General features: G+C 39.1%; 1 protein-coding gene across 3 annotated transcripts in view; it reads left to right on the top strand.

The window, feature by feature from the left end:
- Positions 1–14,019, top strand: part of KAT6A (lysine acetyltransferase 6A) — a 116,968-nt gene that overhangs the window by 659 nt on the left and 102,290 nt on the right. For all 3 annotated transcript variants that reach the window (XM_027122911.1, XM_027122910.1, XM_027122909.1), the window contains exon 2: positions 2,143–3,059. In XM_027122911.1, the coding sequence (XP_026978712.1) occupies positions 2,460–3,059 (600 nt within the window). In that variant the 5' untranslated portion in view covers positions 2,143–2,459. The remainder of the gene's footprint in view (positions 1–2,142; positions 3,060–14,019) is intronic.

The raw sequence follows: 14,019 nt of genomic DNA, 5'->3' as shown, positions 1-14,019 counted from the left end.
TCCTGCGCCCGCCGCCCGGCCCGCCCGGCCCCTGCGCCCGCGCTCCCGGCGCTCGCGCTCGGCCCCTGCGGCCGCGCGGCGCGGGGTGACAGGCGGCCGTGTTGTGGTGCGGAGGGCGCACGTGCGGCGGCGTGTACGCCGGGCTGTCAGCCCCGGCGCCGGGGGCGGCGGGCGCCTGTCAGCGCGGAGCCGCCAGGCCCGCCCGCCCCCCGCCGCACGGGACCGGCCTCCGGGCGGCCGCGGCTTCGGCGAAGCTGGGAGCGCAGATGTGCGGCTCTCAACTCTTTCACGTGATTTCATTGTTAACTTCGTCTTCGGGTTCCGTTCCCGTCCGGTGGGAGCCGCCGACTCCCCGTCGGCAAGCCGCGGGCTGGTGCCGTTACAAGTTTCTGAAGTTTCTCTCCCTTTAAAAATAGAGCGCGAAGAGGCGTTCGCGGGGAGGTGGGGGGGATGGAGGTCGGGGAAGGACTGCCGGAGGCGAGCTGCACTTTCTCTCCGGCCGCCGGGGTACTTTCCTGGAGTTAAAGCTCAGGTCTGCAGGCGCTTCGCTTGCTGAAGACCTGAAGCCCCGTGCGCATCCCGGCCCGAGAGACCGCAGGTGACTGTCCTTCGTTCTCTCACCTGCGAGGTTAAGCAGCCAGGACGGGCCCAGCGTCTGCAACTCGGGCTGAAGCCTCTCATTTCATTGTAGCGTTAATGCCTCCGTAATGCACCCACTCCGAGTAATACCGTGATTTCTGTCCTCTCGAGACTCTCACCACGGTGAAGCTGAGTTCTTTCCTCGGGGGACTGCTTTTCAGTCAGCTAATTTAGAAAAGAAGTCTTGGCTCAGGTTTGCGTGTTTCCTTCAGCCTTTTCTTTCTTATCAGAGTAATACTATCAGTTTCTTCATATCTGTTAGTTTTCCTTTTGATTTTAGAGGCACTCGGAAGAACGATTACTGTGGGAGCCATTTTTCTAGGATGTTTATGTTGTAAGTGCTCCTCAGAGTACTCCTTGGAGTTCTAAAAAACATTTAGGTAAAGGTAAATTTATTTTTGGAAGCAAAGAAGTTATTAGATTCGGAATTCATTATTTTGGTGATTTTCAAAAAGATTTGTATCTGCCAGATTCTTTTGTCTGAAAGAATACTGACTTTGATCCTGGAGAGGCAACGTGTGTGTGTGTGTACATACATAGATGTGTGTGTGTATAAGTATACGTTGGTGTCTTATTCATTAATGTTCGTTTCAGGACAGCAATCTTGAATCTTTACGAGGTCGTCTTCTCTTTAGACTACAGACAGGCAATACATTGTTCTCCTGTGCTGTACATTTGATATGTAGTGTGTACATTTGAACCCAGTGATTCTGGGCCATTCTCATTTCTAGTTGCTATGTCTGTAGATTGGTTATGAACATTTTGACAGTTGTTGGACTCTCTCCAGTATATTGAATGTTACTAGGAGAAGCTTATCAGCATGTGATTCCTAAAATTTGAAGGAAATTGGAATTTAAAAAAATTCTTTGAACACTTTCCGCACTTGACTATTTTCAAAATGTTAATTTTGTTTCCACTTGGAATGTTGAAAGTAATATCATACTTAAAATGTGAACTTGGTTTGTGGAAATTGTATTTGTTTCTTTTACTATATGCAATAGTTAAAATTTTCTCAATGGTTTTCTGTCCATCTTATTGACTGTTTTCATCCAGTCTGAATGTCTGGAATTTTGAAAGATGAAAGTTTCACTCTTACTTTCATTGCAGGATTCTTTCTGCTAATCTAGATACTTGTTGAAGTGCTGAATAGTTTCTTGGAGAAAGATGTCAAGGAAGAGTTTCAATTCATAGACTGGTGAGCAGAGATTGTGGAGGGCAGAATAGCCAGCACCCCTCTGGTTAGTTGTAGCCTAAGGTCATTCACAGTGCATCTCGTCTTGTTTCCTCATTGTATCCTAATTTTTAATCTTTTCTTCCTTTTCTTCGTTTTTCCAGTGGTTTACATACATGATCGTTTTGGAATGTTGATAGAAACATGATCAGACTCCTACAGGTGCTCAGTGAACACTGTTTGAGTGCTTTAAAGACTAGGATGTTTCAGTTCCAGTGTATTTATAAAACGGGCCTTGATAGGAAACTGACCTTGTTTTAATTGTTTTCCAGGCATAAGATGCACATTTTTCTGCTGGGAATGAGATGTTCTTGAGTTCTTACAACTTTATGAACAGACCCATGTGTGGTGCTATTGAGAAGTTTGTTGAGAAGTTTGAAGATATTTCAGATAACAGGTTGTTTTGGTTTCTAAAGTAAAAGTGGGGAGGCACTCTGTTTTGTGAAAGGAGGAAGGACTCAGGCCAGAAAACTTGTATGCTATGGTTAACTGGTTCCCAGCCTCCGGGAATGTTGTTTTCCATGGTGTAAAACTTACTCAGCATCAGGATAAGGGATAACGACTCTATGGATATACAGAATCCTTCACCATGGTAAAACTCGCCAACCCGCTGTATACGGAGTGGATTTTGGAGGCCATCAAAAAAGTGAAGAAGCAAAAACAGCGTCCTTCAGAAGAAAGGATATGCAATGCAGTGTCTTCATCCCATGGCTTGGATCGTAAAACTGTTTTAGAACAATTGGAGTTGAGTGTCAAAGATGGAACAATTTTGAAAGTCTCAAATAAAGGACTCAATTCCTATAAAGATCCTGATAATCCTGGGCGAATAGCACTTCCTAAACCTCGAAACCATGGAAAAGTGGATAATAAACAAAATGTAGACTGGAATAAACTGATCAAGCGGGCAGTCGAGGGCTTGGCAGAGTCCGGTGGCTCAACTTTGAAAAGCATTGAACGTTTTTTGAAAGGTCAGAAGGATGTGTCTGCATTGTTTGGAGGCGGTGCTGCCTCTGGCTTTCACCAGCAGTTACGATTGGCTATTAAACGCGCCGTTGGCCACGGCAGACTCCTTAAAGATGGACCTCTTTATCGGCTCAACACTAAAGCAACCAATGTGGATGGGAAAGAGAGTTGTGAGTCTCTTTCTTCTTTACCTCCAGTGTCACTCCTTCCACATGAAAAGGATAAGGTAAGAATGGCCTATGCATCAGTGTTCACAGAGCTGATGATACAGCATGCTACAAAGCCACATTTCTAGGAAGTTGAATAGAAGTTACCATTGGTGTTTGGGGCCTTTTGTGGAATAATCACCTCCTGTTTTTTATTGGTGAATTCTAGGTGTGAGAACTCAGTAGATGCTAATTGTTCTGATACTTTGACATATTTGATGCCTAAGATTCAAAGTGTAGAGTATTGCTCTGCCTAAAAGAACATACCTAGATTAGAATTAAAAAGTAGCACACAACTTTAAACCTGTTACATAAAAGTTCTTATAATACTTTATTGCTGAAGTTGATGAGCAGCCAAATGCTGGAGACTTTAAGAACCTGTCTTCTTTCTTTTTTCCGTTTTGATGCCGATTACTAGACAGGAATGAGACCGATTATCCTGACCATAGTAGTGGCTAAGCAGATTTAGCAATTCTTATTTTTGCTCTTTGTATTCTAACTTTTGGTCATGCTTTATTTTTTGCATATGATGAAGTCCTAAACATTATTATTTACGACAGGTGTAACTGCATGCATCAGGAATACAGTAGCCTATGTTCCTAAAGTTCTGGGGAGTCCGGAGTCTTGATACTCAAATGGTATACTTTACTGTGCTGTGTGTTTTATGCCATTATTTTGTACCGTTGAAAGTATGTCTTCTTAACAGTCAATCTTGGCCCTTAAATAGATACTTGAGGATGAGGAGAGTTTTGTTAGCAGCTCCTTTGTACGTTGACCTGGTGTCTTAGCTGTGAATTTATTTCAGGTGTTCTGAATTGTGGTTCTGTGGGGAGTGGCTGTACTTTAAGTTGTTGCACACCTTACTGTACACCAGTAACATCATCGTCATTGCTTAAGATCGTGGAGGCTACTTCTAGGGTGTTAAGATTCTAAAGTTAACATTGAATGTATTTTAAAATATTTGAGATTTGATCTAAATTCATTGCAGTTAGTAACCCACCAGTAGATTTTTGTTTAAATAGCAACTGAAAATGAACAGGTTTGTTTTTTGGATGCAGGTTTTAGAGATCTATTTTAAGGTTCAGTTTTCCCTGTGAACTTTGAAATAGAAGCATTATCTTACTGTTACTACCCTTAAAATGATTCTGATGGAGTCATGGATTAATAGGCAGTCCCATTCATAACATGGTTCTGTATCATTGGAGCATTTATTAAGGGTATAGTATTGAAAATTCAAGGTGGACAAGTAACTGAAATACTTTATTCTGCAGTTCAGTGCTGTAAGGACTTATCTGTAAGAACTGTTTCTTGATCACATGGCTGAAATGAAATACAAGGATTCCAACAACTGTTATCAGGTGTCTACAGGTTTAGTGCGTGGAAACAGGAAATAATTTAAAGTTTAGAATGAATTCAGTGACATATCTGTGAATTGGGTATTATAAATTTCTGTTAGAACACCTGGGTGCTTGTGTTTATTATAATTTCCCTTGCTTGAATTAGATATTTTAATTTTTAAAAATATTAGCCATACATAAAATGTCAGTAGTGCATATTTTTTAAAGTTAGTATAGTACAGTGTAGGACTAAACTGAGTCCTGTCACCCTAGGATTTTACTTTTTTTTTTAAATTTTATTTATTTATTTTTGGCTGTGTTGGCTCTTCGTTGCTGCACGTGGGCTTTCTCTAGTTGTGGCGAGTGGGGGCTACTCTTGGTTGCGGTGCGCAGGCTTCTCATTATGGTGGCTTCTCTTGTTGTGGAGCACGGGCTCTAGGCACGTGGGCTTCAGTAGTTGTGGCTCACCGGCTCAGTAGTTGTAGCTCGCAGGCTCTAGAGCGCAGGCTCAGTAGTTGTGGCACACGGGCTTAGTTGCTCCGCGGCATGTGGCATCTTCCCAGACCAGGGCTCGAACCCGTGTCTGGGGAGGTCCCGCTAGGATTTTACTTTTGAAAGGGACTTTTAAGAACCATCTAATCCAGCAATCCTTATTTTGCAGCTGAGCCTGAGACCTTTGCATTAAAAAAATGTTTAATCCAGTAGAGATCTGCTGGTTTGCTTTGGTTAGGAACATCTCTTTGGTTTATATAACTTTAATATACAGTATTGTTAACCTAAGTAACTAAACTTGGAAAAATTGTGTTTCGTTGAGTAGACTTTTGTATATTTGTACTGGTCTGATTGGGAAACAAACTTATGATAGTATCTACAAAATTAGAGTTGATGAGATCCGTTATATATTTTTGAATGGAGTCTTATTTTCAGTGGTTAAGTTTTGTGCATGACTTTCCCCAAAGATATGAAAAGCTCACATTAAAAATAATAATACAGTAAACTCTAGGGCAAGGAATTATTCCTCCTATGAGCAGATTACGTTTGTTCCTTTTGTTGTATTTAACTACTTTCCTCTTTTTTTAAAAAAAACAAAACTGTCCAATCATTCCCCATTTGGAATTGACTGATTTGCTGTTATGAAAACCTAGATATTCTTTAAAAAAATTATCCAGATTATATTTGACAGGGGTGGAGAAAGGAAAGTGTAGGCTAGAAGTAGTTTCACTTTTAGGGCATTAATTAATTCAGCAAATAGTTACTGAGCACTTACTGTGGGCCAGGCGCTCTGCTTGGAGCTGTGGTGGCCTTACCTGCTCTGGAGTGCATGTGTACCTACTGGTCTGCTCAGCTGTGGGTGAGAGATGAAGTTCAGGGACTATGGAGCAGCCTGAGTACGTTCTTCTTTTTTCTATACGGTTCTAACTTTTATTGTGATTATTAACCTTTGGAAGGAACTGTACATTAACTTTTCAGCCACTGAGTGGTTTTTGTTTTGCTGTTTTTGGTGAGATAGCTGTACAGAAATATTTTAAAGAGTTTTTGTGAAGACACTTGAACTTAAGTGTGTTTTCACTTGATGGAGGATCTGGAGATACTGTGATTTAAAAGTTTTATCCATGTTATAAGGGAGATTTGCTGTACTAACTTTAGGTTGTTGTAGTTTATGGTGAGTTTATTTAACTTAATGATGTATTTATACTATATGCCAGATGTTACTTTACAGCCAGGCATATATTAACTCGTTTAATCCTCAAATAACTCACAGGTACTGTTGTTTTACAGATGGAGAAACTGAGGCGTAAAAGAGGTTCAGTAACTTGTCCGAGTCACAAAGGTATTAGGTGACAGAGCTAGGTTTTGGACTTGGGCATTCTGGCTCCAGAGTCTTTGTGACAGCGATACCTACTGCCTCTTGGGAGTTGTTGGGTATAATGCCTGTCACCGCATTCAAGTACACAATTGTAAATGTTCTTGGTGTTAACTTCAAGGCACATTCTCTGATTGTAAAAGGACATGTCCCGCCCCCCCCGCCCCCCCCCCCCCATTCCCATTTCACTGACTGCGTCCCTTTTTTCTCTTTCTGTCATAGAATGAATTCTAAAATTTACTTTGAACCAGCACTAAGAACGTATCAGAAACCAGAGATTATGAATAATCTAGTTTTGTATACCTGAGGTCCATAAATTAAAAAAAGTTTGGTTTGCATGACTTTTTTTTTTCTTAAAGATATTTTCTGTGTTTCATTTTCCTTTCAGATGTCACTGAAGTCTTCTGATTTGTAGTTTGGGATTGGTTGCATGGCTGTAATGGAGTGCTTTCATTTGGGACAAAATGTTGCTTTCCCTTGAATTATGGGATATGGGTGAGGGTGATAGTGTGTAACTAGCTTAAATAACAACGTCCTCCTTGCAAATTTCTCTTTTTTTTGAAATACAGATATTACTGTAAGATAATTTGTTCATTTACTTCATTTATTCATTATTTATTCAGTAAGCATTTAGGCATCTACCATGAACAGTGCATTTAGGGTTTAGGTCCTGTTGGGGATTAAGGCATAGAAATGTGAAATAACTTTTTTGCAACGTTTGTTTAGCTTATGAAATATAACTTAGTTTTTTGCATTCACTTTTTTTTTTTTTTGGTAACAATTAGGTATTGTGAATCTCTGAGAAAGAATGAGATGTTTCTTGGGTGAGGCTAATTATTATTTGAGATTCTAATGGTCCATTAAAAGAATTACTTTGGACACTGAGTCTCCATTTCCCTTTCAGGAGTAATTTTCACCTTCATTTCAAATTTCTGGGTTCATTTTACACAAAGAATAATTTACTTGAATATCTAAAGCTTATGTTCCATATTACTAGTACAGAAAACTATACGCTTATGGTAATCAGCCACATCAGGAAAGTGTTGTTAGTCTGTGGAGTATTGTGGAACAGAATTATATTTTGCTGAAGCATTCCACTTGGGAAAGGAAGAGAAGATATTGTCAACTAATGTTATTGTTTAGCTTATTACCCATTAGGTTATTAATGTTATTATTTAGGTGACTTGGAGCAGAAAGATCAAATGATAAATACTAGCCTTCTAATATAAGTTATATCACAATTCAGTAAACTCTTAGTGCAGTCCAGATTATTTTGTGTTACTGGAACTTGGCATTTTAAATTCATAGAATAAAAGGGGCTTTGACAGGAACTTTGGTATTTGATGTAGAGTTGCTGATTAGAATGGAAATATGTTTTCAGGTTACGAGAGTTAAGAATGATAGTTTTGATTTAGCTATTTGGAAATGGCCTTTATTGTAAAATTGTTTCACATGTTATGTGTTAGAACAGTGATATGATAAAATTGTTTATAAATGTAAGCTTGGTAATGTTGTTTTCAGATATTTTGTTGCTATCATACTTTTTAGTAATTGTCCATGCTATTAAATTCAGGGGTGTGTTGACTGCTTGGCAGAATGATTGTCTATTTAAAAAAAAAAAAAACACAGGCACACCAAAAAACTGCAAAGCAAAGGTGCTACAGAAAAGTTGAGAAGAGATACATTAGTAGTAAAAAGTGGAAGAAGTTCTCAATTTAAAAATCCTTATGAGAGCATGCAAGGAAGTGTATTTCATAGTAAAATTATTGGGAAACTTTTTAAGTTGCAAGTTTTAATTCTTGTATCATGGGGGAGGGAATGGAGGATAATGCCAACTGTATCAGTCTTTAAGTGAAGAAGGATTATTTTAGTGAAAATTGTCCTAACCTCATGTAGTTGACTTTATTTTTCAAGTAATGGCAAGGATACAGCGACATGAATATTGTAGATTTTGTAATGTCACCGAGTTTGCAACTGATTGATGTCAATAGTTATATTTTCTTACATTATAATTAATTACATTAATTATAATTACAGTAATTGTACATTTCTTACATCATTGTTTGTACCATTTTTTGGTGACTCTTAAATATCCTGGGTCCTGAGGAGAAACTGGCTAGAAATAAAAATTTGTTACTAACAAGTCATTGAGGTGGATTAAATATAAACGTGGTTAATATAAACTGACTTCGTCTCAGCAGATTTGTTCTATTTAAAAAAAAAACAGAAATTTAAAAATAACTCAGGCAGAGATATGTTTGTAATGCAATATTTATTTAAATACAATCAATTGTACAGATATTTTAAAAAATTTTATTTTTGGCTGTGTTGGGTTTTCATTGCTGTGTGCAGGCTCTAGTTGCGGCGAGCGGGGGCTACTCTTCGTTGTGGTGTGCGGGCTTCTCATTGCGGTGGCTTCTCTTGTTGCAGGGCACAGGCTCTAGGCACGCAGGCTTCAGTAGTTGTGGTGCATGGGCTTAGTTGCTCCACGGCATGTGGGATCTTCCTGGACCAGGGCTCGAACCCATGTCCCCTGTATTGGCAGGCGGATTCTTAACCACTGCGCCACCAGGGAAGTCCCTGTACAGATACTTTTTTGGTCTTCTAGTTAGCCTTTGAGCTATGTGTGCTTTGGTAGTTTTCAGTCCATGACACACCCTGAAAGAAAACTTGAGCTACTAAAGCAACCTTTGATTTAGCCATTGCTGATCAAACTTCTGTACCCAGCCAGTGCACACAACCTAAACATTTTTCTTAGAGTTACAGTTGCTAACACTTTACTCTTTCTTGGGCTAACTTCTTGTAAATTGATGAAATAAATGGAAGAAATTAACGAAGACATCAGATAGTACTACAAATTGCTTCTAACCTCTTTCTTTATCCTGTATCAGGAGGCCAAGGGAATGTAAGCAGTTGCTTGTAGAAACCTATTAATAGCTAACATTTGTTAAGGCCTAACAGTGTGTTGGGCACTGTTCTGAGTACTTTCTTATTGAAGTCCCAAAAGAACTTTACATGGCTAAGTTTTATAGGCATGATATATTTATATAATAGCTATTTAATAATACAAGTTTTTATTATGGCTTCTTATAAAATGCCAAATGGAAAATAAATATATGCAAAATACATTATTTTCTTATTCTGCTGCCTGTTTTTTATTCAGTTCATTCGGACACATGGGCCAGCACTTTTTTACATTGTACTTACCTGTTAATACTATGAAAGCAAATAGATAACAGGAACTGTGCGATGAATCTGGGGAAAGATATATTGTATCATTCCAGGTTTCTTGAGGTTGTAAGAATCTCCTTCACAGATATTTCTTCCCTTTCTATTTAGAATACTGGATAAAGTATATTAACACTGACGTGTTTCTTAGATATGTGAGAGGACTGAATCTGGGTGCCAAGTTTGCTGGTTAAACTAGAGTTAAAAATGTTGTTTCTAGTGAACTGGGAAATGTTTTTTAAAATTATAATACTGAATACTTTTCATGCTCTGATTTGAAATTTTTTAAAGAACCAAGTAAATGTTACATATAGGGATTAATTAAGAGCCTCAGTCTGGTAAAGTTGTTTACCAGTTGGCTACTCAGGGGTGGAGTCAGTTCCTAAAGAATCTGCAGCAGATGAATTAAGCCAGTAGCCACTTCACCCTTCTGCTTTTCCCAGCTGGAGTAGGATTAGGACTCATTCAGCTGCAGCTGGTTCCCAGGAAAATCTAGGCTGTTTCTTCTGGTTTTCTCCTTTTGACAGGAAAGTCAAAGTTCCCAACAGATGGCTTTCATCAGCACTGTACATAACTCTGTAAATTCAAGTCAAAAGAATTACTTTCAACTTTATTAAGGGACAGGTGAAGAAACAGTTCGTAGTATGGCCCTATTTGGTTTAGGGTTGAAATCAAGCATAGAGATTATAGGAGTGTAGCATTTAGATTTGCAGAATGCCATTCTGGGTCAAAATAGTTTTTAACTGCTAGCAATTAAAGAAAAAGACCTGCTAAGAAAAAATAAGTCTGGCTGTAGTGTTGAGTAAGGTACATTTTTTGATTACAGTATATTTTATATATTTATTTATATTTTATATGTTTTATGTTAATATTTTATATTAAAGTGTACATTTTTATTAAGGTATGTAATTTTTATTTTGGATTATTCTTACAAAGCATAGATACATTCTTAGAAAAAATAAAGGGTAGAATCATCTCCATTTTGTAGAACTTGTAGCCAGTAGCCATCTTGGATAAAAATGATTCTCATCTTATTTCACAAATAGAGAAACTGAGGGTCAGAGAGATTTGAGTGTCTTGCTTAATGCCCCACAGGAAGTTAATTGCGTCTGGGAGAAGTGGTCGGGCCCTTCTCGGTTCTGTGCTTTTTTCGTTAGGCTGTAGTACTGTCTTACAGTTTTAGAGAGCAACGAGTATAAAATAACATTGTTAGAAATCTCTTCCTTAATGGAAACCATAGGATGAACCCTGGTGTAGAGAATTTTGGTGGTTTTTGTAAACCACAAATATGTAAATCTGCTTGTTTCGGTGTTTGAAGACTCCAGAAAGTCGAAACAGTTTTTTGTTTTGTTTTGTTTTTGGAAAAGACTGCTTTCTTATGACCCAAACTAGAGGAATTAGAAAGTTTTCTTCTGTTTTAGCTAAATATTAGGAGAACATGTTAAACTACCCTAATGCTGGGAGATGAAGTACTCCTTGAGTTTTGAAAAAAATGTCCACTTCCAGTTAAGTCTAATTTTCAGAACGTCTGCAACTCATGATGTCCGCGTGATTTGGGTAATTAGTTTGAACTTAAAATATTTAAGACGGAGATAGAAAGGTACAAGCCTTTCTATTAATTAATGAAGTAATTCTCATTAAAGGCATTAAATATGGGTGGCCTAGGAGTGTACAGTTCATCACTCATTGTTATGTATACATAGTATCTTGGTTCTGGGTGAGTTTGTTAATACCAGTAAACAAACCTTACAGGGAAGGCAACAGGCAACAGGTCATGTTTGTCTTTTTTGGTCTTTATGACTAACCGTTCATCTCTGCATTACTTTTAACTTTTACTTTGTTGTAAAACTTAGCAAATAGACTAGGAAGTGGCAAATAAAGGTTAAGATTGGGGACAGTTATAAAATAATTGGATAGAGTAGTATGGCACTATTTGGTTTAGGGTTAAATTAAGCATAGAGATTATAGGAGTGTAGCATTTAGATTTGCAGTAGGTGGTTTTAAGATTATTGGTAAAACTTGTTAAGGAGAAAGTGACTGCTGTAGAAAGACAATCAGGCAGACTAAAAAACTTAAAACCTTTGTATATGTGAAAGAAGACAGCTGATTCCTTTACCTTTTGTGCAGAAGAGGTAGAGTCCATGTACGTGAGATTATTATCGTGCTTTCACTGTAGGCTGCCTTTTCCTCCAGGGAGTTGTGAACTGTAGTTGACCTAGAGAGCTGTTGTTCAGTGTTGGTTTTCAGTTCTTTCTGCTTAGTACAGTGCAGGTTTGTCTTTTTTCTTAGTCATTGGCTACAGCGAAGCATTTAACTCCTGAGTTTTCTAGAACCTATAAAAGAACTCTTGGAAACATTACATTTTTGGGTGTGTGTTGAGTATGATGCTGTGTTTTAATAGTTTCCTAACTTTTCTATTCAGGACATCTTTAAATATCTGACGTAGGGTTTAGATCCTCTTTCACCATTTTCCTGCTTTAGTTATTTCATTTCTTCTCATGCCAGTCTGTTTTCCTTTAATTCTCTAACATAAAGCTAAAGTCCTGTTCTTTCTAAAGCAGTGGTTCTCGACGCTAAATCCACTTTAGAATTACCTGAGGAGCCTTAAAAAATTACCACCAAGCCAATTAGACTCCAACAGTGGGGCCCAGATTTCAGTTTGTTTATTTGTTTGTTTGTTGAAGTCTCCATGTGCATCTGATATGCAGCTAGGGTTGAGAACCCCTGCTCTAGCGCTTCGAACCAACATGTCCTGTGGTGGGAACTGGCTGAGGGAGTCAGGGGACAGAATTGCCTAGGGATTGAAATTCAGATACAGGAAACAGCACATTTCACACCTACTCTCATGAACGCACTTTGAACCCAGGACAGGGTACCTCTGGAAACCTGAATTTTGTTCTACTCTGTGACCATAACTGCCTTAATTTTCCACTTTTCTCTTTTCACTCTTGCTGCACCTGCTCTTTTATCTCATCAAGGTTTCCCATAGGGAATGTAGTTCAAAGAAGGTTCCCTGTGTGATTCTGATGCCCCTCCTATCCCCCCATGAATGCTTTTCTTCTAATTGTGTGGCCTTACGGTTTATCATTGCAGTTACTCACTTTACTCCTGCATCTAATTGGCAAACCCCAACCTTGAAATTAAGCCAACCATCCTCTCCCTGCTCCTCTGTGAGACTCGATCATTTTGAAGAAAATGGCACAAACCCACTGGTGGGTTGCCACTTGCAAGTTTGTGGCCTCAAATCTCAGCTCTGTCTTCTGCTTGGGGATGTACGTCTGTGTCTGTAGTCTGTTTTCTCTGCAGCAGTTCAATATTCCCTCCAACCCTTTTGCCTCTCTCATTTTCAGCAGATACTCCTGTATTCTGCTTCATAGAGAGAAGAGAATCTTTCTGACCATATGAGCTCATCCAGCTTTACCCTTCCCACGCTACCCTAAATACATTTGTACTTACTTTTACCCCCTTTACTACCCCTTCAGAGGACGTGAAAGAAGCATCTAGAGGTAATATCTCTGTTTATGTGCAGGATCCTTTTCTTTCCTGCCTTAGGAACCTTGCTCCATCAAGTGTTCCAGTCTTTTCGCTCTTTGCCCCTTAGCATAGAGAAGTCTCTCCCATCAAGTCAGAATAGAAGCAACACTGCTCCAGATTCTTCTCTCCATCTATACCCTGTCTCCTTCCCTTCGTTTTGAAACTTCTTGGAAAAAAGTCTACAGTTGTTCCAGATCTGTTGCAATCTGGCCTTTGGCCCTAACACCGTCTGAAACAGCTCTTGTGGACAGTTTTCAGTCTTTATCTTACCTGACCTCTCAGCAGCACTTAGCATTTGTTTACTCTTCTCTCTTCCCTTGACCTCTGGGATGATTCTTTCCTAGGTCTTCCCCCACTCCTCCCATCTTTCTGGTGATTCATTTTCAGTTTACTGACTTTTTATCTTTTGCCTATAGCTTACATGTTGGATTCCCTAAGGTTCTGTTCTTTGTCTACTTATTGTGTTAACCTTTCTGAGTTATCTCCAGATGTACCTTCTCTATACTGATGACTCTAAATTCATATCTTAAACCAAATCTCTCTTTTGAGCTCTGGACTTATATATCTCACTGTGTAGTGTAGTGTCTTATCTCAGTCACTTCAAATTCATGATGACCCAGAAGGAGTTTATCACCCTCGTTCAGCTTGCTCTTTTGATTTTTTACTGTGGTGAGAGGCATTACCATTGACTCTGATTCCTAAAACAGGAACTTCGGTGCCATCTTCTACACCTCGCTTGCACCTCTTTTGGATTCAGTTCTAGTCCATCCCCAGTCTTTTCTGCTGCTTTAACATCTCTATTAAGGAGCCCTTTCTCCATTCTAGCTGCTACTCTCTTGGTGCAGGTCCTCATTGTTTCTCTCCTGACTTAGTGTAGTAGCTTCCTCACTGGTTTTCCTTCCTCCAGTATCATCTCCTTCTGGTTCACATTATTGCCAAGAATGATCTTATCAAGAAGCAGTTAAGAACACAGGCTCAAGAACCAGACCATCCAGGTTTGCATCCCATGTTGGTACT

Source organism: Aethalodelphis obliquidens, unplaced genomic scaffold (assembly GCF_003676395.1).
Source record: "Aethalodelphis obliquidens isolate GAN/ISIS:26980383/991018 unplaced genomic scaffold, ASM367639v1 scaffold25, whole genome shotgun sequence".
Classification (NCBI taxonomy): Eukaryota; Metazoa; Chordata; class Mammalia; order Artiodactyla; family Delphinidae; genus Aethalodelphis; species Aethalodelphis obliquidens.
Note: the sequence above shows the minus strand (reverse complement) of the source record. Positions and strands in the feature narration are given on the sequence as shown.